The 21632-nt window shown below is 38.9% G+C and overlaps 2 protein-coding genes and 1 non-coding gene across 4 annotated transcripts in view; all 3 read left to right on the top strand.

Moving 5' to 3' along the window:
• Nucleotides 1–2729: 2729 nt before the first annotated feature.
• Nucleotides 2730–8329, top strand: cln8 (CLN8 transmembrane ER and ERGIC protein). The gene is made up of 3 exons (XM_012862074.3): nt 2730–2873; nt 4367–4993; nt 6102–8329. Exons 2-3 carry the CDS (start codon nt 4454–4456, stop codon nt 6426–6428), a joined length of 867 nt encoding a protein of 288 aa, XP_012717528.2. The 5' UTR covers nt 2730–2873; nt 4367–4453; the 3' UTR covers nt 6429–8329.
• A 2725-nt stretch (nt 8330–11054) lies between these two features.
• The window catches only part of arhgef10 (Rho guanine nucleotide exchange factor (GEF) 10), a 64604-nt gene continuing 54026 nt past the window's right edge, over nt 11055–21632 (top strand). For both annotated transcript variants that reach the window (XM_012862071.3, XM_012862070.3), the window contains exons 1-2: nt 11055–11217; nt 19897–20008. In XM_012862071.3, coding sequence (XP_012717525.2) covers nt 19972–20008 — 37 coding nt within the window. In that variant the 5' untranslated portion in view covers nt 11055–11217; nt 19897–19971. The remainder of the gene's footprint in view (nt 11218–19896; nt 20009–21632) is intronic.
• trnai-aau lies at nt 20088–20161 on the top strand. The gene has a single exon. It is a non-coding gene; the product is annotated as a tRNA-Ile (tRNA).

Below are 21632 nucleotides of genomic sequence, written 5' to 3'. Positions count from 1 at the left end.
ATGCATAGAAACTGCTGCAGCGGCAGGGTCAAGTTTGTCTCGTAAGAGTGAATAAGTTTCCTTCCATAAAAAGTGTTTTTTTCTTCACTCTTTTCGTTAATAACTGTCTCTTTTATGAGGAGCTACAAGGCCACCTCCTACAAACAGACTCTATTCCCTTGAAGCTCCTTTTGAAGGGTTTTTCTATGCTGGATCTGCTTGGATGACGTAGATTCAGGCATCATAATGTGTGCCCTGGAGGACCCCTTGCTTAAGAATGCAGCCGCAGTTTTTGTTTCCTCTTTTTATTCTATTCTGACATGCTCAAAACTTAACAAAAGTGACAAGGACAAAAAAATGTTAAGCTAATAACTGCAAGTGCCATCATGTTGACTTATTTGGCACACTGTAAAATCATTTCTCGCATCACTTTAAATGGGTTTTATGTAATAAATCAATTAAGGAACAGCTCCCTCGTTTAATATTTTACATTTCTGCTTGTATTTTAGCATTCTGTGGCCTCACACCTAATATGACTGTCCATGTTTTAACTCTAGAACGACGCTGCTGAAAGAGCATCACTGAGACTAATAAAACACTTCCTTTACTTGGAATGTGAGATAAATCTATGATTACTAGATAAGATTTAAAAAAAGTAGTTGTTTAGGTAAAACTATTTTCATCTCTTGTATATCATATCTATAGTAAGGATGAATATAATACCAAATATTCATTATTTGTAAAGAAATCTATAAATATATATAGATAAATCTATAATATATGCTTCTTTGGAACATAACTTTTATGCTTTTTTTTCGTCTTAACTGTTTTCATTTTTACTTTGATTTGCTTCTTTTATAAGCTGATATGATGGCATGCAAACACTGATTTTTGAATGTATTTATTTATTTCTGTTTCAGATTACAGCACTGATGTTTTGTATTGATTTAGGTCAAACACACATGCATTTTCAGTGTGGGTGATTTCTTTTATTTATTTATTTTTGTGCAATGTATTCCAATGTTTAGCCCTTTACTTTGTATGATTTCAGTTAAACATATGCACCTTGCTTTCTTCTTTCCAAACTGAGCGACTTGAAGATTTTCCCCTCTTTGAGCGGTTTGGTCATTGCTTCGGACATCGTATGTAAATAGTTCTGCAATTAAATTTTTGGAGAAAAAGTTTGGACACTTTTTTCTGAGTTTTGTCTGTTTATTTTAGCATCAGAGTAAAGTATGTTAGTAGGGGCAGATTTAAGGAGTGATTCAACCACTGTAGGTGTGCAGTGCTTTGCCAACAACCACAAAACAATTCATAAACATTTCCACATGGCAACCACAAACTTCAATGTATTTAACTGGTTTTCTGTGTATTATCTTGCCAATTATAGTTTGCAAAATAGTTCAAAGCTCAATCAAATTAGATAGGATATCTGTGAAATTATATTTTAAAATATTACCACGTTCTCACTTGGAATTGGCTCTGGACATTAACTACGCCCTTCCTAGCACATGTATAATCCATGTAAATTATTGGATTATAGCTCTGGTAGTATGCTAGAAGATGAATACTCTCCCCAACTCAAACTTTGGAGCAGTTGGAAAATGCAATTGAAAATCTATCCCAGGAACACATCAAATCTGGTTTTGGAATGGATGAAGACTGACCTCAACCATGCTGACATTTTTTGGGCAGTGCTTAAAAGTCAGGTCTGTGCTAATAAGCCACGCACCATACTAAAACTCTACCAATTCTGCCAAGAAGAGATATCAGATTTCCACTCAGAATTATTATAGACATTAGATTTATACAAAAGCAAAGTATAAATCAACACCTTGTAATTGAAATATAGTCACATATTTGTAGTATATGTTGATATTTAAGCTTGTCTCTATAACTTTGAACCTATGTGAGTTAGATACATAAGTTCAATACTTTGTGTATGTCATATTTAAACAAAACTGGAAAAACACAAACTAAATTAATAAAGAAATTTATCAATGATTATTTAAATGTTCAGATCATTTAATGAATATGTGACTAAATATGAAAATATTTAATTAGATTTTATATTTATTATATGTTAAAAATAGAATAATGTATATGCATATTTTATTTAAATATCTCATAGTCTTATAATATATTAATGTGTTTTATCTCTTATACTTACCTATTAAAATCTGTGGCTGGCAATTTGTTCTGCTTTGGGTCGCTGTGCAATAATACAATTTTATTATCTATTTAATAAACTTTGGCATTTTGAATTGTTGAAATATATACTATTCCACAATAAAAAATACATCAATATAATACTCAATCGGTTGAATTTGAGTATTTATTAGCACAATTTTAGTAAAAAATTTAATTTTGTGTTTAAAAATTGGCATGTTTAAGGGTTTGTGGATACATTTTAATTTTGTGCATTTATAAAAAATTGTATTTAAATCAACTCATAAATTTGTTTCAACGATTTCTTAATCTGTTGAGGTTCTCTTGGACCTCGATAAAAACTACAAAAAGAGTCACGTGTGAAATCTACATCTCGTGTACACATATCACAAATGTGCGGAGCGACGCTGCCCCCTGCTGGACAAATGCAGCGTGAGACTCGGGTGCAGCAGGTAAAATAAAACTGTTATAAAATACTTTTAAGCTGTATGTCTGTATCTAAACGCCAATTTTCACATGACTTCAGTTTTTCGTGTATTATTGTTTATATTTATTTATTTTCTACTGCAGTAGACGCGTTTGGGAGGCGTAACTTCCGGTATTGGAATCATGTGACCAAATTGAAATCTTATGACACGGGACTTCCTGTTTTAGCCGGACAAGACAGAAGAGAAACACCGTGCTCATTACAGACATTTCGGTGATGTTCTGGTAAAAGTATTACGGTGAGTAATACTCCCTCGGATTTAATGAATTGTTAGTTTATTTTTGCTGGCCGGACAGTTAGTTGCTTCTTCGTGTAAATATGTTTAAAGGTTTAGTCTTACTCAGTATGCCAGACACTCAGCAGACAAAGTTTTGATCCCGGTGACTAATCACAAAACGTTTTTTCAGGGAATTCCATCTAAATATGATCGTATAAAACTTGCAAATGCAACATGTATCATTACAAGAATTATCCATGCTAACCTATATGGTGTTAAAATGGTAAATAATAATAAACCATAAGTGTCCAGTTTATAAACTACACTAATTAGCAACCAAGCCTAGACAGAACACGTCTAAACGAATGATGATGGCAGATGGTATAAAACACGGTTCATGATCAGTAAAACCTTAAAGACTTAAAGGCTTCTTTTGGCTTGGAGCCCTACGTGTTGTCTAGTTTGAACATAATTCAAACATGTTAAACTTGAACAGAATTAGTCCAAGCTAGCAATGGATTCTGTCAAATACAGTCAGCGATTTGTGGAGCATGTGTTCAATATAAGGGAAGTCATTTAAAATAAACTTTCTGATCAATCTGCCCTTCCTCTGTGACATTCTTGTCCGTTTTGTTCATATTCTCACCTGTGTGGCACATTTACTGCTTTCGGTTTAAGTCCACAAATGGCTCATTGGTGATAAAATGGACATCCACTCTTTCAGGATTCTGTGGCGATAGCTGTTCATGCGTCACATGGTAGAGCTACCCTGCCTGATTTTTTTTAGCGATCCTGAGGCGTTGTTTTGATTTTGTTGTGGAGTGTTGGGATCTCGGAACCAGTGAAACATCTTAGAGATAAGATGTGTCCGAGTAGTTTCTCAACAACGGAAAACGATCGCTAATCCTTCATTGTAAAAGTCACCATACACTCTGTACTTTGCTCTGCATCTCTGACTCGGGATGGGCATTTGGATTGATCGTCCTTCTTTTTGTGGTGGCCCATACTGTCAACTGTTTTTCTTCCACCTTCCGGTGGAGCAGGTGTGCCCTATCTCAGGTTTTGAAATGTTTGATCTAGGTCTTGCATTTGCTGTGTCCAAATATTTTTTTGCTTTTCGCACAGAAGGCTCTAGTCGTACACCACTAGACAGAAGTTTGGACGCATTTCTCATTTAATCGAATGAGAAAGCGTGCCCAGACATTTGCGTAATAGTCTATTTATTTTCTCGCTATTTTGTCGTGACTTTGTTTTCGCTGTTAACTGTGTGCCACACCTACAAGCTTCCGAGTTCTGCCTTTTGCGTTCCTCAAATTATGTCCTTAGTTGATGTTAGCAATATTTTGACTTTTTTTTAAAAACAATTTAGGAATTTTTGTCCCTGTTTTTGTTGTATCGTTGCACGGTAGTCCAGACTCTTAACATGCTGTCATTCATGTCCAAAGTCAACGCCTCATTAGCTCTCGCTCTATTACATCTAAGTGAATAACATGGCTGCACTAACTGTTTTGCAGGGGTCCTACAGGATGCTTGTGCCAGTTCAAGCTACCACCTCCAGATGACTTTCTCCAGCTAAAGTCCAGCTTCTTCCCTCCACCACCATGTCTACCGAACAGCAGACCTCTTCTCCACCCCAGCCCAGCCCAGAGTGCTTTTCCTGGGACTATCGCCTCCAGCTCATCGGCCTTGGCTTTGGGTTCTACACAGCTGTATTTCTCCTCTCCCACCTCCTGTCACTGGCTTTGTGCCACACCTACAATGCTCTCTCCGCCAAGGAGAAGGTCTTCTGGAACCTGGCCGCCACTCGGGCAGCGTTTGGCATACAGAGCATGGTGGCAGGACTCCGGGCTCTGACTGAGGAGTCCGCCTTAAGCAAAGACAAAGTGAGGGGCCAGGAGGACTGGTCGTGGTTTCACGTGCTCACAGCGACGGGCTTCTTCCTGTTTGAGAACGTAGCACTTCATGCATCCAGCGCGGTGTTCCGGTCATTCGACCTTCCTCTGGCCACGCACCATTTCTTCGCCCTGTCAGGATTCGCAGGCGCTGTGGTGTTTGATTCTCAGGGACACTTCCTGGCAATGGTTACCCTCCTACTGGAGATGAGTACGCCTTTTACCTGCATCTCATGGATGCTGCTGAAGGTAAGCGCTGCTTGGTGTCTCTGTGTAAGGTGAAAATACCGATCAGAAAACGTCTCTTTAGTCTATCCTTATCTACTTAGACTCTAAGCAGGGGTGACTGAGATTCTCACCGTACAGCAACGTTGAACTACAGGATTTTAAAAGCTGACCTTTTTAGCTTATGCACATATTGCATGGGAGAATGAAAACATTGTGCAATGCAAAAAAAAAAAAAAAAAAAAAGTAAAATAAATTGCAAAATATAAAAAAAAAATTGGGATATTTTCACAAAATGTTTAGCAAGTATCTTTAAATGTTTTTACTTTTTAATTATTAATTTAGGTATCAGATCATTGACTTATGTAAATTCCTTTATTTAGCTCAGTGGCCTAAGTTCACTACTGTACAATAATGCTATAATGCAGACTAAAATAAAATAAAAAAAAGACAAAAATTAATATTTTGCTTTTAAAAACACTTCTGGCTGCATTGTTTTCCAACTGAACCATTATAGGTGAATCCTGAAATTAAGACAAAATATGAAAGATTTTTATGGTGTAATCTGGACCTTGCAAGGGCTCACGTGCCAGATCAGGGGATTATTTTATGTATATTTACGTGACAAAATAATCTGAAGACAATTTGGCCTCGTTAACAGACCTTTTCGCTCAAAGAATAAAAACAATTAGTTAGATAACGAATGACATGCAGTATGCAGAAATGTTTCCAGCAGCGCTCTGCGGGAAAAAAACTCTGGTTACTATGGACCTTTCTCTCGTATCTAAAAGACTGTAGAAATATTATGATCGGAGCATTCAAGTGTTTATTTCACTTTTCAGAACCCCAGTTTACCTCGATATCATTCTCTGACTCACCTACTGCATATGCTATGTTGTTGTTGCATGTCACATGGCCGGTTGCTGTTCTGTCACCTAATTTTAAAATGTTTTTCCTCCACCACCAAGTTTCAATTCCCCTTAGATCTTCAAGAACATGTGGCTCTAAGCAGTTAAAAGTCATTTTTAGAAAAAGGAAGCGATCAACTTTTTCCGTTCCTTCTCATAACACATTTACTTTTGGTGTTATTTATATCTAAATGTTTGTGTTTTCTTTTCTCTCGCCGTGAAAGGCTGGCTGGGCTCGCACTCTCTTCTGGAGAGCCAACCAGTGGCTGATGATCCACATGTTCCACTGCCGCATGGTGCTCACCTATTACATGTGGTGGGTGACTCTGACCCACTGGGAAGGGATCAACGCCCACGTGGCACTTTTCCAAAGGCTGATCTTCTTCTCGGGACTCGCTCTGCTCACGTTCATCATCAACCCCATCTGGACGCACAAAAAGACCATGCAGCTGCTAAATCCTGTGGACTGGAACTTTGGGAACAAGCCGGCACCGGTTAACGGCACCTCAGGACAGCGGCCTGCGGTGTCTGCAAAACCCCACGAAAGCTGAAAAGCGTTTAAAAAGGTCCCAAAATGTTAAACTTGCTCTGCTTTTCTAATCTGCTTCTGATAGTTGAAGTTTTGGATTATGACTAAGACATAAAAAGCACCTTGGCGAAGGGACGATCATGTGATCTAATCACGCTACGTGTCGCCACATGGTTTACCGCCAGGATGTTTTGCGTGGATTTGTTTAGAATAACTTTTTTTCCATCTTATTTAATTATTTTTTTTAAAAAGTGTAATTTTTCTTATGCGTTGCTGTGATCTCATTTATAATAAGACATGTCGCAAAATAGTGGGAAATATTTCTAAATTATTGTCATTATGTGTTACGATGATGAAATTGTTGATGGGGCAGACACCGGCTCAGAAGACCTTGAGTCCCTTTACAGACGATTAATATTACTGCGCAGTTGCGTGAATGTGTTACACGCACGCACAGATGGGCTGTTTCCTCTCTCACTGACGAAGTAACGCTGCCCTTGTTGCACACATGACAGAGTTTTAGTTCTAATTTGAGGAAATTGACTTCTTTGTTGGGTCCTAAGGGAACGGATTAGTTTGCAGGGGTCTCGGCGCGCGAGTCTTCCCACATCAGAGATTTGTTAGTGCCATGACACTGAAAGCCTTTCTCCTCTATCGGTGGCAGAAAGCCCGAGGATTGTTGCCTCCACAAAGGCCTTACTGTCTGAAACGGAGATGCAGCATGGCAAAAAGTGAAACGGTATTGACAACAGAACGTGCAAGTTACATTTAAGATGTATTTTATGTTGTAAGAAATTTACTTTAAATGTTTTAACATAAGTGAGTTTTCTTTGCTCACAGTAGCTTTATAATGTCATATCTGGCAGTTTTTTTTTTTTTTTTTTTTTGTATGTGCTACAAACACTTGCTACATGTTTTTTGTGGGCCCTGATGCATCTCACTAATCCAGGTAAAAAAACAAAACGTGTAGGTCCTCTGGACAGGTTGTTTGTTAAAGGCAAGGCAAGTTTATTTATATCGTACATTTCAGTAACAAGACGATTCAAAGAACCATTCCGGAGAGCGTACTTTAATTTCTATGGGCTTTTTTAATGTATAAGTTACAATTTTGGCCTAAAATATCCTCAAAATGACACAGCTGGAATTAAATAAGGTGCTTAAATATTTAAATTCAAAAATCATAACCACTGCGGGGTACCATGTGTAATTCCTTAAAATATGCTGAATTAGATCAGTATGCACTTGAATAAGACATTGTAGTGGATGGTAATTTTTCTGGTCTGGTTAAAGTATTATGACTCAGGTCAATGAATAATATGGTCTTGGTCTAAATAATTTAACAGAGGGAGAGAGAGATATATTTGGAAAGCTTTTGTGAGTTTATTGTTATATATTCCAATGAGAATATTGATTATTGTTGACCCTCAATTTCCTTGCTCCTCTCTTTTCTATAATTACCACCTCCTTTACAAATCAGCACAGCATCTTGGTCACTAATATCTATAACATAAGCATTAAAACAATGGAAGAAGCCAACTATATTATTGGTATTATTGGTCATGGGTAGTATTATTGTTAAATTATGGTATTATTGGTAAGCTGGATTTGAGTCCAAGCCACCTGAACTATTACAACCTACCAACTTGTAACTGAGATATGGCAATTATTGACATTCAATATATTGTGCAACCCTTAATTGTAGAACTGTCTTATCGTTTCTTTTTTACCCACTGTGGCTTAATTTCGACAAAAAAGCCTTCGGTATTTGACATTAATAGTTTCTAACATTTGTGTTTTTATTATTTCTATATAAATAACCTTTGAAATTTAAAGGAAACCTTGCAGTTTTGCTTTCAGTTATTGCACGTAAGCAGCACTGTGTGTTTGTGTACCCTGAAAAATAAAATGTGAGGTTCAAAAGCATTTGGGATTTCTGGCGCAATGCGTGGTTCACCTTTATTTGTGTGTGTTGCTTTTGTGGCTCAGTGGAAAGAGTGGTCACTTAACGCTACCTACTGATCTAAATATCTGTTTATGAATGTGTGCAATTGGGTGAATATGGCTCTAGTTTACAACACCTTGAGTGGTAGGAGCAGGATAAAGCTCGAGAATTACACTAGGTGGCACTGTAGGAGTTATCTTACCCAACTGCTCATTTAGCTTCAAAATAATGCCTTTAATAAGCCCTTATGTACAGTATATCTAAATTGAGGTCATATACAAATGCATGTCAATAAATCATATTAATGAAAATGGATCTCACCAAGATAATTCAAAATCTTGTACACATTATGTATTAATCATATTGATCATTTTCAAGCATTTATTTCTGTTAATGTTGATAACTTTGGCTTACATCTAGTGAAAACCCAAAAGTAAGTTTTGGATAAAATGTATAATAATACCCAAACGTTGACCTGCTGAAAAAGCTGTCCACGTATTTCAAGTTATCTGTACTCAAAACTGCTTTAAAGCAGCCTTCAGCTCCTCTGGTGTCTCTCATCGTCCTCTTGACAACGCTCCGTAGATTCTCTGAGGTTTAGGTCAGGTGAGTTTTTCTGAGCAGTCAAGCACAATGACCCAGTGGTCAAATAAAGTAGATGTTGGCCTTACCATGGCCCTCCTTAGCCATGGTAAGGTACGTACATCTGACCGGTTCAGGAAGGACTTTACACAAGTAATGGGACAGTTGTAGCACATGTTCTACATGTGTCCGTGTGAGGACCCCTGAGACACCGACTCCAGCCTCAGTCCATTGAACTTTGCGTTTCAGTCATCTCAAGGCTGTTAGAATCCTTGTTGCTTTTGCATTTGTTTAAGTATCACTTTTTCATTTCACTCATCTTTCTATTTGTAGGTGGTATTTCCGTGCCCTGTAAACAGCCAGCCTTCTTTATAAATAAGATCTTTTTGTTCAAAAGTCCTTGTAGAACATGTCAGTGAATGTCTGCTGGACAACAATCAGTTTAGCTGGATTTCCTGGATTTAGCTAGCCTGCTCTGTACAATCCTGGGAAAACCAGTGTTCTGACTTCTAGGGGTCTCCAACCTTTACAATCCAAAAAGCCGTTTTTGCCCTCAGTTCAGCTAAATAAAACTTATTTAGATTTGCAAATGTTATATCAGCTTTTTGAGAAAGACAATTTTTCATTTTTTGTAAAAAAAAAAAAAAATTTGATTTTTAAAGAACCACCAACATTTTTACTTCTATATTTAAAATATTAAATATTTTAAAACAGAACCTTTGCAAAGAGTGAATAGATCTATTTTTTGTATGGGATGATATTTGCAATTATTCCATGAAGAAACTGCTAAAACCAGTTATTGTTTTATTGTATCTATATTTCAAAAGCCTTTGTTGGTTCTCTGATTTAACCAAAGTTATTTTTATGGTAGGTTAACACTGAAGAGCCACAAGTATTAGAGCCCTGCCATAACATACAATAACATTTTTAGAATTAGTTTTTGCCTATATCTCCCCCCCCCCCTTAAAAACAAAATTTGGTTTTTTTATTCACTAGCCATAATACAATACAATACATCCATCCATTTCCCAACTGAGGAGTTGGGAAATGGATGGATGTATTGTGTGGGTGAATTGTGTGGGTCGCGTGGGGTGCTGGTGCCTATCTCCAACTGTCAATGGGCAAGAGGGGGGTGGGGGGGGGGGGGGGTACACCCTGAACAGGTCGCCAGTCTATCGCAGGGAAACACATAGAGAGGACAAACAAACATTCACGCACATACTCACACCTAAGGAGAATTTAGAGAGGCCAATTAACCTAACTGTCATGTTTTTGGACTGTGGGAGGAAGCTGGAGTACCCGGAGAGAACCCACGCGTGCACAGGGAGAACATGCATACTCCATGCAGAAAGGCCCAGGGTCGGACTCGAACCCAGGACCTTCTTGCTGCTTGTCAACAGTGCTACCCACTGCCAATACAACACAATACAACTTTATTTATAAAGCACTTAAAAAACAACACCATCCCAAAGCGTTGTACACTGATAAAAACTAATAAAATACAGAAATACTCTTGCCAGCTCTAGCAAGAACAAGTACAATAAAACTATCACCAATTAAAACATCAGAATAATAAAACTATAAAAATAGATAAAGACATACTAAAATAGAAATATACAATAAAAAAAACTTAAGTTAAAATCATCAAGACTAATTGAATACATCACTTTCTGTGTAGTGAATCTAAATAGAATGTATATATTTAAGTTTTGAAGAGAGTTACCTAAATAAATGTAGTTTTTGGTAAAACAAATTCAGAGTTGCTTCTTGCAGATGATTTAAAAATAATATTGCATGCATAAAATCCTCAAAAAAATATAAGACTTGGTCATTGTTCTTTCCTCAAACCCTAACATGAATTATTGAAAGTTATGTTTATCCTTTATGCACATTAGGTGTTTTAACAAAAATCAATAAATTAAACCCAAAATTGTTCAGGGCTTTTCATCTGTGTTTCCGGAGCCCTCTCGTCAAGTGAAGTGGGAAGCGTTCTGGCCGCTGATACGTCCTACAGGAAAGGGCCTTGGAATGCTGATCGACGTCATTCTGAGCCAATCACGGCTCGTCACACATCACCCATCCGCCAATCAGCTGCTACCGGGAGGTAAGGAGTTTTCACGGGTAGAGTCTGCTAACCTCGGGAAGACAAGAGCCGATACGAGGGCAGAAAAGTGGATGTTTGGATGCGAGGCAAGTTGTCCCACGGCCAGAAATGTGTTCAGTTTAAGACGTCTCTGTCATATCGTGGAGTTATACGAGGACTGGAAACTGGGAGAGCGATACAATGGTGAGTTGGAGACATTTTTCTAACTTTCTAAGAAAGTTAAAGAACTCTTTCGTCGTTGCTTGAAGTTTGAGTTACAGTCACATTGGACTTAACACCGGATACAAATGTATATTTTGCGTGAAATACTAACTCGGGTGGATCTTTTCCCACATAGATACACAGTACTGGGGGAGATGAATGTAACGTGGCGTCTCATGGTGATGTTGCCAACTCTTGTCAGCCACCAATATAGCATGCAGCACATTAAAGACTCTCTTTTTCCTCTACACATTATTTAATTGGTTCCTCCTAAACAAGGAGCCCCACGAATGTGTGTTTTACGTGGGAGAGGGTAAAAAACAAATCTGTGGTAGGTGTTTAATGTAGAATAAATGAGCAGGTTTACTGTAGCTTTGATAGGTTACACTTGTCAGTGTTTATCATGTTAAACCCAGTGAGTGAATTGGGTTTTCACTCCTAGTAGTGCTTAAAACTGCAAAAAAATAAATATATATATATATATATATATATATATATATATATATATATATATATATATATATATATATAAGAATGTAGCCTGTCCCTGAAGTAGCGAATATCAAAAATCCTCTGGACCCTAAACTAGCCTAAAGCAGGCAGGCTTCCAGAGATGCAGCTCAGCTACAAATTCAAGTAGTCATGCATAGCATTCCTGAGTCAGAGAGCACTGCACAGATTCAGTCAACTGGAGGTTCACTCTTATACTGGTCGTACAACCTCGGTTTAATTCAACCGTTTCCCTCGGTGGAAACCTTTCAAGCCTTTCTGAGCCACCAGAAGATGCTTTTAAACACAAAGAGCTCTTTGGCTTTATTGTGGACCGTCTGGTGCCATGCATGTCAGCCTCATTCTTGCCCAGGACAATGCTGACTTGGAGCATTTGGTGGAGGTCACACTCCCGTGCAAGTACATACAAAAGTCCATGTGGCGGATTTGTTTAGCAAATAAGCAGGAATGGCCTGGCTGCAAACACTGATGCCTTTTCTTTAATGAGCCCAATAAGGCCAATAAACAAGGTGGGTTTTAAAGTGGAAATGTCGGCCTGCTGAGAGGTTTTCCCATGTAATGTGCATGCATGAATTACCGCATCAGGCGGCTGAGGCGGACGACCCCATAGCTCTGCTGCGGTTCGAAGGAAGCCCAGGTGGCTGTAATACTGACCTTCAGCTCATCTGCATTGGCCAGTCTGCATAGATTTACTACAGGGTTTGGATCTTGGGGGGGTCTGCTGGACAACTGTTCATTCAGCTTTTTCCACGCATAATCGTGCAGGCTCTGTATTTAAAAAAATAGTTTAGTCTCACGTTATGCTGTAATTTTCTGAGAAGCTACATTTTGGTAATTTGCTGTAAGCTATGATCAAAAAAATGAAAAGAAATAAGAGCTACAACCCGTGTCTTTAGCTGCGAGTATTGTCATTCACATTAACAAATGCATTTCCTTGGAAAAATAGCTCTGCTTGGCAATAACAGCCCACTGAAACATTGTTCCTTTACCATTGCCAAAGTCAGAGGATGCCATAGTAGTGATCAGCTCGGAGAGGAGGCATGCCGTTCATTGTTTAGAAAGTCTGACACGGAGTAACTGTCCAATCCATCACCGTCGGAGATCCGCTAAGATAAGACGGAGATTAGCAAAAATATTTAGGCAACAGCTGGGAAATAAACCCCTCTGCAGGTGCATGTGAGGAATCCTGCTTGTTTAGCAGCTGGGAACATGTTTATATTTAGAAGCAGAACGAACCCAAGAACATGACAATTGAATTATATACGGTAGGCACATGTGCAACTCACAACAGACCATATCTTTATTGTTATTTTTTTAGATCAGGAGTTCCCAATGTGGCGGTCGCGAGATGATCCAAACGATGATCCAAATATCTTACTTTACAATGTCAGTGATATACTATTTTAATATGGCTTTAATTAAGGGTGGACGATGTAGAAGGAAAAGCATATCGATAAAATAGAGATCATATTGGTCGATATCGATAGTTATCAAAACATTTAAAAAATATATATTTTTAGTGCTGTCCTGGCCATTTTATGCTGTTGCTTAATGACTTATTTTTAAATAGAGAACACCGAATTCAAACAACCATTTATTCAACCAACTTTTTACCAAAACAGTAAGTCTTAAAAAAACAACACAAGTTCTCTGCACTTTTTGAAGCTTGGTGAAGGAGTTATGCTGGGGCTGCGATTGTGATTGGTTCGGAGGATGTAATGACTGTAATATTAACCTACATGATAGGCTAGGATGCAAAAGGAAGGGAAACTGTTCTTCTATTGAATTTTTATTGACCGTTTTTCTTTTTTTCTGTTGAACCATTCCAAAAAAGTTAAAAACCAAATTAAAGTTTGAAGACGTTTCGTTTCCCACCCAGAAAGCTTTCTTAATTTAAAATGTCTGGAATAGTGTGGAGTGAATGACTAAGAACCACTCATCTATCGAATAATATATATTTTTATTGAATTATCGTCCAGCCCTACCTTTAAGTGTGGATAATGATCATTTTACTTGAAAATGTACAACTTTTTGACATTAGAAAACATCCAAGTCTTTTTTATCACAAATATGTGTATATGAGTGGAAATGTACTCCTCTGTGGCTAATAATAATAATAATAATAATAATAATAATTTCTTTAATCTGCAATGGCTATAATGCATTTTTTAATAAAGTCATAATACTGTGAGACCAAGATCAAAATATTACAAGAAACAAAGCCACACAGTCGTTAATTCAAAATTGTGATACTAATAATGATTTGATGCTGATGTGCTCCGAAGATTTTCTTATTTTGAAACGGATACCAAAGTATAACTTTACAGGATGCTCAACATTCCTAGTTTTAAAACAGTGGACAGACAGCGTTGTGTTGTAAGAGTTATTATGAAATTCCCACTGTATTCTCTTGACTTCCACAAACAAGAAAATAACCCCTCATCTCCTTGCCTAACTCTGGTACTTGTATTTTGGGTGTCGCCGGCTGAAAAGTTTGGGAACCCCTGATTTAGATCCTTATACTGTCACCTAAACTGCACAAACCATCTAGTTTTCACCCTTCCAGTGTCAGTTTAAGGGGAGACACTGTTATGCTCAAGAGTTTTCCCAGTTTTGGACACCGTACACGGTCATGTGACCGAGTTCCTGTATTCATATTAAAATCCCTTCACCTCCAGCCAGTCAACAAAAGCTCTTTGGATCTGCTGCTGCTCCACACACACTCACTACTGTTCTTCTGGGGCCACGTTGGGCCCTAAATGCTATAGCCTGGCTCGCTGGGTGGGTGGAGACCAGTTAGAAATGACAGCCAAGACTGTTCAGTGTACTTTGGTTTTACTGCACATTCCTACTCTCGAATTCCTGACAGTGTTTTGACACTTTTCATTAAAGCAAGCTGTAGCCAAAACAACAATTTTTTTGTTGTTGTATTGCCGCAATATTAAAGTGGCAATGATCTGGCACAACTATGATAATCCCACACATCCTGTTTTTATCATTTACATGATGTTATGAAGTATTTGAGTTAGTATGGCGCACATTGAGCTTAGAAGCCGAGTTTCCATGTTTTCTGGGCGGCTGAATGCAGATGTACTCGCACTCGTTCGATCGATCTCGCATCCTAAATCAGATAAGCTTCCCTCTGGGCCTCATTAGTCAAAGCTCTGCCTCTATAATCCAAAGCTGCTAGGTATTTAGTTAAAAAGTCTTCCTCATCATTTATTTATGTTTTTTTTTTTTTTTTTGTCTTTCAACTTTCCAGCAAGTCAGAATTCTTTAAAATGTCAGCTATCTTGTGCCTGCTTGTAAAGCTCCCCCCACCCAATTTGAGGTCAGAATGGGTGGTGCAGTGAGCTGCGTTGGTTGAGGCTGCTCGCTCTACCCAGATGCTGGCTTGGTTTTTGGGTTTAGAGGCAGATTTAAGCGAAGGGTATGTAGCACCAAAGAAAACTTTAAAACTGAAAAACCTATAAAGAACTTCCTATTCTCTTGTTCAGTATTCTGTTGGGTACTGCCCTTTCCTCCTATCAATTACATGACGGTACTTTTTGAAGCCTTTTTACGCCTGGGTTCTTCTTTCATTGACGCAGTGACTGTAATCCCGGTGGGAGGGTGCATGTCCAAATAAAGACAGACCGACACGACGCACAACCACCTCCACCCTCTCCTCCAGGCTTTTGTCGGTGACTCTTCACTAAGTGGACTCTTGAAAAACTCAGCAGCAGACACAAACTCTCTCGCCAAGTCAGTGTTGGGTGTTGAAGAGTACCTCACCCAAACATGACCAGACCGATCTCCGCTCGGTGGTTTATTAAACCTCTGTTGAAACAAAAGTAACTCCCAAGTGCTCCCTTTTTATTTGGCTGATGATCAAATGAGCCACTTTTCCCCATCTCACTTAAAAATCTGCTTTCCTCAATTCAACAAATTTATCAAAACTGAAAACTTCTGTTTCTAGTTTGTAAATGTTGGGTTTTTAAGTTTCAGTTTATTTCTATTTTATGACTGTACATGAGTTACAACATATGTATTTGACTTTTAATCTTTCTATATGATTGGGTTGGCTATTTCTCCAGATAAACATGATGTGTTTGTCTTGTAAAATATCTTGAAGAGATTGGTGGAAGGATGTCATTTAAATGTTTTTTTTTTTTTTTCCCAGGAGCTGAAATTTTCAAACTTTTTGGTTTGAAAATTTAACAGAACGCTCCTTCCAAAGTCCAAATTCCACACGGTGAAAGTCAGACAAGCCCCGACCACAAAATCCAATATCCATTTGTGATCGCTGCTGTGCATCGTAGCCCGGTCACCGTTAGAACCACTAGAAAAATCCCTCCGACCAGAAGAGGAACACATTACAGTTGAGTTTGAGGTCGCTCCCGGTTCTGCCTTGAGAAGTGCGTAGGACACAGCATCAGTAGCTGCCAGAGCTTCTTACTCATTTACTGTCCTCCACTTCAGGTCGTACCGGAGGTTCTTAACATGTTTTCCACTGTTTTATTCTTGTGGGAAGTTTTTGATGAACCACAGATCCGACCAGCTCAAACAACTCTTTTTTTTCTCTGTCGGTTCTGTACCGCTACACCATCAGATCCTTTCTATTTCCCTTACAAATAACACTGACGTTTTGTGCCAGTACCACTGCAGACAGCCCTAACACCGCCAGTGGTGTTTATACCACATAATGAATAATGGCTTTAAAGGTACCCGCTCTTGAAGCATCGATGTCTTTTCAGTCCCATTTTCCCACCAACATCTGTAGAACTGCAACACGAGTAGGAATTCATCCTCAACCTTAGGGATTATATTCCCATAGCTTATGCTGTGCACCTGGTGTTTGGCCTTTAGCATAGTGGCGGTATTAGCACTCAGGCGAACAAATTGTGTGCATTTCACCAACAGTCTAGATTACTGTTTTCCTGTCTTCACAACACAGCTCAGCAGCTGAGCGTGTAATGACACGCTCAGCTGAGCCCGTCATCAACCACAGGCAGGACTTCACCTTTCTGCTCTTGCTCTCGCTCTTCGGCTGCGTTACGACGCCTTTGTAATTAAGCACTCCGCAGATGAGGAGAGGGGTTAAGAAATCATAATGGCGGATATTGTCGGCCTTGAGGTCTGTATAAAACCTGCTCGGGTTTAGCCGGCCGCACACGTGTCTTACTGTTTACTGTGCTGCTGCTGCAGATGTAAAGGAGGCTTTCCTTGAGCCGATCGTTCCCGCAGGATGAGACGGGTGGTAGTTTGGTGCTCGGGTCACGACATGACACGCGCGTTGCAAGGTGTGATTCACGGATAGGGCTTTTTTTTTTGTTTTTCTTCCGGTTGCGAATCACTGAAGAAAACCAGAGTAATCGTTGAAAATAGGACAAAACAAAGTTAGACACGGGGAGGGGAAACTTAAACGCAATCTGAGAAAAATTAAAAAGATAAGAGGTTTGTATCCTCCCATCCGTCCTTCCCTCTCTTGCTGTCTCGTTTGCCGGTGTATTTGAGAGGAAAGGTGATTCACCGTTCTCCCAGCTGTTAGCTTTGACTCCAAACCCCTGTCATGTAGCTACCCGTTTCATGCACCCGTATCACGTTTCTCGCCCTGTGCTGTGTAATGGATGGATTCCTCCACAGATTGTAGAGGATTGGTCCTCCTCCTGTCGCTCCCTGTCTACACCTCTCTGTGTTGCACAGGCCAAAAGCGCCCCGGGCGATGCACATTCGACCTGTCTGAGCTAAAGCTAAAGCATTATCTGTCGGTTGGAGGGTTTTCAGCAGACACTGGCCCTGTATGTCCGTATCCTCTGCTCTGGCAGTGAGCCACATGAGCAGGGCAGAGGACAAAGAGGCAGAAGACCTCACATTATCCGTAGACAAAACAATCTCTGAGTCTCGGAATGAGTTGTCGCTCTTGTCCCTTATTCTCTTAAGTAGATTTATCTTTAAAGTAGACTGACTATGAACCTTTTGTGCCTTGTTTTCTGGGGATATTGTAGGGGTTCAATATTGGCGATAGAAACCACAACAATGGCTGCTTTATGCTATAGCATGATGTCATGATTTTTTTTCATCTCTTCGTGGGTTATTAGGAATGTGGACGGGTCACGGCGTAGAATTGCCTTTTCTCTGTTTCTGTCTGAGAGACGTTGACAGAAACTGTCTCTGTTGTTGCGTGATGTACATCAGCAGGCAGAGCTTCCTTTGCACAGGAATGTATTAAAGCTCGTGTGGAGCTCAAGGTCTATCCTGCCTCAGCTTGCTGTTGGTATTTACTCGGGACTAAATTATGTGGTTCCGCTGAACTCAAAGGGTGACGTTCACCCCTTTTTAGCGAAGAGTTGAGAGTCACGTTGGTTTGTAAGTGGTTTGCCCCCAGGATGAAAATATAGATTATACATTTCTGCTTCTCATCATTTCCTCCCAACTTGTATCTTTTTATATTTGATTACCTAATCAAATATGATGATATACAACATCTCTTGAGCCTTTTTTACATTATGCATCATTAAAATCACAAACCAAACTGTATTTATTGAGGATTTATTTTGAGAAACCAGTAAAAAAAAGTGCAGCAAAATTTTTACGTGAAAGGGAAATTAGATGTGGTTTTTGTTTTACAAATACAAATCTGAAAAGTGTGGCATGCATTTATCGTATCCCCCTATTGATCTACTACTCCTAAAAATATTAACGACAATCAGTTTCCTCCAGAGGTCATCTCTTTTGTAAATTGTTTGTTTCAGCATAAATGCAGTTGATCTGTAAAGGCCTCAGAGGGTTTATTAGAGAATATTGGTGAAAAAAAAAACAGTATCATGAAGGCCAAGGAACCCACTGCAAACCCACCAAACATTTTTATCCACATAAACTGACAGACTGGAGAGCAGTAATCGGAGAAGCAGCTAAGTAAAAACTCTGGAGGAGCTGCGGAGATCCACAGCTCAGGTGTTAAATTCTGTTGACAGGACAACTGTCAAAAGGGGACCTTACAAATCAGACCATTAAACATGTGGAGAAAGGCAAACCTTTTGGCATATATAGTGGGCAGAGCATCATGATTTGAAGAAGCTTTTCTTTAGCCGCGACAGAAACGTTAATCAGCGTTAAATTGAATGAAGATTGAGCTAAAAAACAGCAAAGTCCTGGAAGAAGACTTGTTAGAGGCCGCAAAATACTTGAAACTAGGGTGAAGGTTCACCTTCCAGCTGGACAGTAACCCAACAGATACCATGGAGGGGTTTACATCCGAGGAACATTCATGTGTTAAAACTGCACAGTTGATTTTCAGAGCAATCTTTAGTTTTAGAACTGGTGGAAAATCTGGTTCTGCAAAGTAAGACTCCATACTGAAATGTATGCCACACTTTTTGAAGGTTTTTATGTATGCATATTTTTGAAAACTATATATCTCTCTTTTTTTCCCCACTTAACAATTACACACTGCATTATGTTGGTGATTTTCAAAAAGCTCCAAGGAAATATTGAAGTTTGTGATTGTATTTATTGATTGATTTATTTGATGTCCTTTCCCACACATATAAGTTAAGTGACTCTTTTCAGACCTGCATTAGATCATCTGATCGTGATTAAATGGATGCGTGATTCTGTCGACTCATTATCAAGATAACAACTGAACATTAAGTTACTTTGTTTGAGCAGTTAAAAACAGTCACAAGCCTTTGCTCAGGTTATTATTTATCTTACATTACCCAGGCCGTGACATCACAGTTAGTGTGTTGAAGTGTTACGTCATGCTCACCAAAAATGATTGTTTATGGCAGGGCTTCTTATGTTGTCATCCCACTTTTGTTTTAATTTAGCTGTGGTTCAGCTCAGGATTTTGACAGAAAAAGATGCCAGGCTGTCACTACACAGAGATGCCGCCTTCACAAATGCTGCTTTCACAAACTAACAAGTGTGGTTGGTTGACTCGTGGATGGCATATGGTGATTGAGAGAGGATCGAGTCATGCATGGAAACTTTTACTTTGACAGTTTCTGAATAATGAGTGTGCCAAATTTATTAGAGCTGTGTACTAAATCTTTTGCCTCTATTTATTCCTTATTACAATAAATGTAATGTATTTACAAAACTGAATTCCAACATGATTCTTTTCCTTAAATACCTTTGCACTCTGTAACATTTGTCTTTTTGCATTAGGGATGTCTGCTGCATAGATAACAAGGACCTGCTTACTGGTGTTTGGGGAGCTTGTCCGGGAGAAGTGGATCAACCATGGATTTGGACGAGTTTCCTCCCCCACCTCCTGAAAGTAAAGTCAACAAATCCTCATACACATACAACATCCACATGTTGGCCAACAAACATGTCGGAGGAGTGGTAGCGGTGGGGGCCGGTTAGCTCAGTTGGTTAGAGCGTGGTGCTAATAACGCCAAGGTCGCGGGTTCGATCCCCGTACGGGCCAAATGTTTTCTATGCCATCTTGATGGATCAGAGCAGATAAGTTTAGATTTAACCTTTATCTAAAAAATGCACTTAGTGTGATTAATAAACCTCCTCTTTTACCCAGTACAAGGCATCTTTTATATATGTAACATTTAGTCAGTCATACAGGTACTCCATTTCAGTGTTCATAACAAGGGATGTCTCAGCGCTGTTTATATGGACAAAATACAGAGTAGAACTGCATTTTTGTCTTTGTTTTGGTTTTAACAACAGTAGCTATAGTGGCTAGAAGAGCAAAGTATTCTAAGGCTCAGGTTGGCTGTATTTGTATGTTTAACAATGGTTTTTGTGCGAACATCCATGTTTTTTCCTACCGTCTGACAAGAGGGAAACTGGAATGCAAAAAGTTGGAGATGACGTAATCTGACTGGCCAATTTCAATTTCCGAGGCAACTGGAACGCACCACCAGTCTAAGTAATGCCTTCTGCCGAGCTGTTTTGGTCTTTTTCACAGCTCGGTGTGCATCTGTGGTTCCTGCTGCTGTTGGCGTTAACAGAGTAGTCGATCCAACCTAGACACCCGCAGCGGGAACCATAACCATAACTCTCTGACCTTACCATACAACTGAAGAGCCCTACTACTATGCTATTATTTTAATAGCATGCTAGCTGTTATGCTAGCATTAGCTAATATGCTTTCAGTCTTAGCTACATAAAAGAGGAAAATTTGCAGTAGGTTTTGCTCTGTGGTTTTTGTGTATTGTTAAAGATGTTGCAACAGGAAGGAAAAAATCTTCTAAAACTGTATTGTAGGAGTTTTTCTTAAGGCTGCAGTGATTAATTATCAGCTTTAAGCAAGACATGCAATATTTGATCAAAACCTTTGTTAATACCTAAAAACTGGGATTTGATTAAAATCTGTGAAAGATATTAAAAAGCCGAATCAACGGCCAAAACTCCTGTGATCTGTTTTAAGTTTGAAATATCGCAAATTAACTTACTGTATTTTTCTGTCGCATATAAAACAGTTCGATGTAAAGAGTTCTTGATGCCGAGAAGCTAATAGCGGCATCGTTGCTTACCAGAGTCGTACTTACGCGTGTTAACAGATTTTTGAGCGCATTGTACCACATAAAATCGGTCAGTAAGCACAATGGTAAACAGTAAAACATATATAAGGCGCACCGGATTATAAGGCGAACCATCAATTTTTGAGAAGATTTTAAGTGCGCCTTATAGTTCTAAAAATACGGTAACCTATTAAATTCAATGGTATGTGTTAATACTTAACACTTGTCCCGGTACATATAAATGATATCAAGTAAGTTTCAGGGATGCAAAGCACTTGATATGAATAATACCGGGAAGTAGTAACAATTATTTATTTTTTGAGCCAAAATTAATGTAGTTTTAAAAATGCATTAAATTATTTATTTTTAGACTGTGGATTGAACAAAGTCGAACATTTTGCTTTTATTGTTGAATTTACC

Source organism: Fundulus heteroclitus, chromosome 19, assembly GCF_011125445.2.
Source record: "Fundulus heteroclitus isolate FHET01 chromosome 19, MU-UCD_Fhet_4.1, whole genome shotgun sequence".
Classification (NCBI taxonomy): Eukaryota; Metazoa; Chordata; class Actinopteri; order Cyprinodontiformes; family Fundulidae; genus Fundulus; species Fundulus heteroclitus.
Note: the sequence above shows the minus strand (reverse complement) of the source record. Positions and strands in the feature narration are given on the sequence as shown.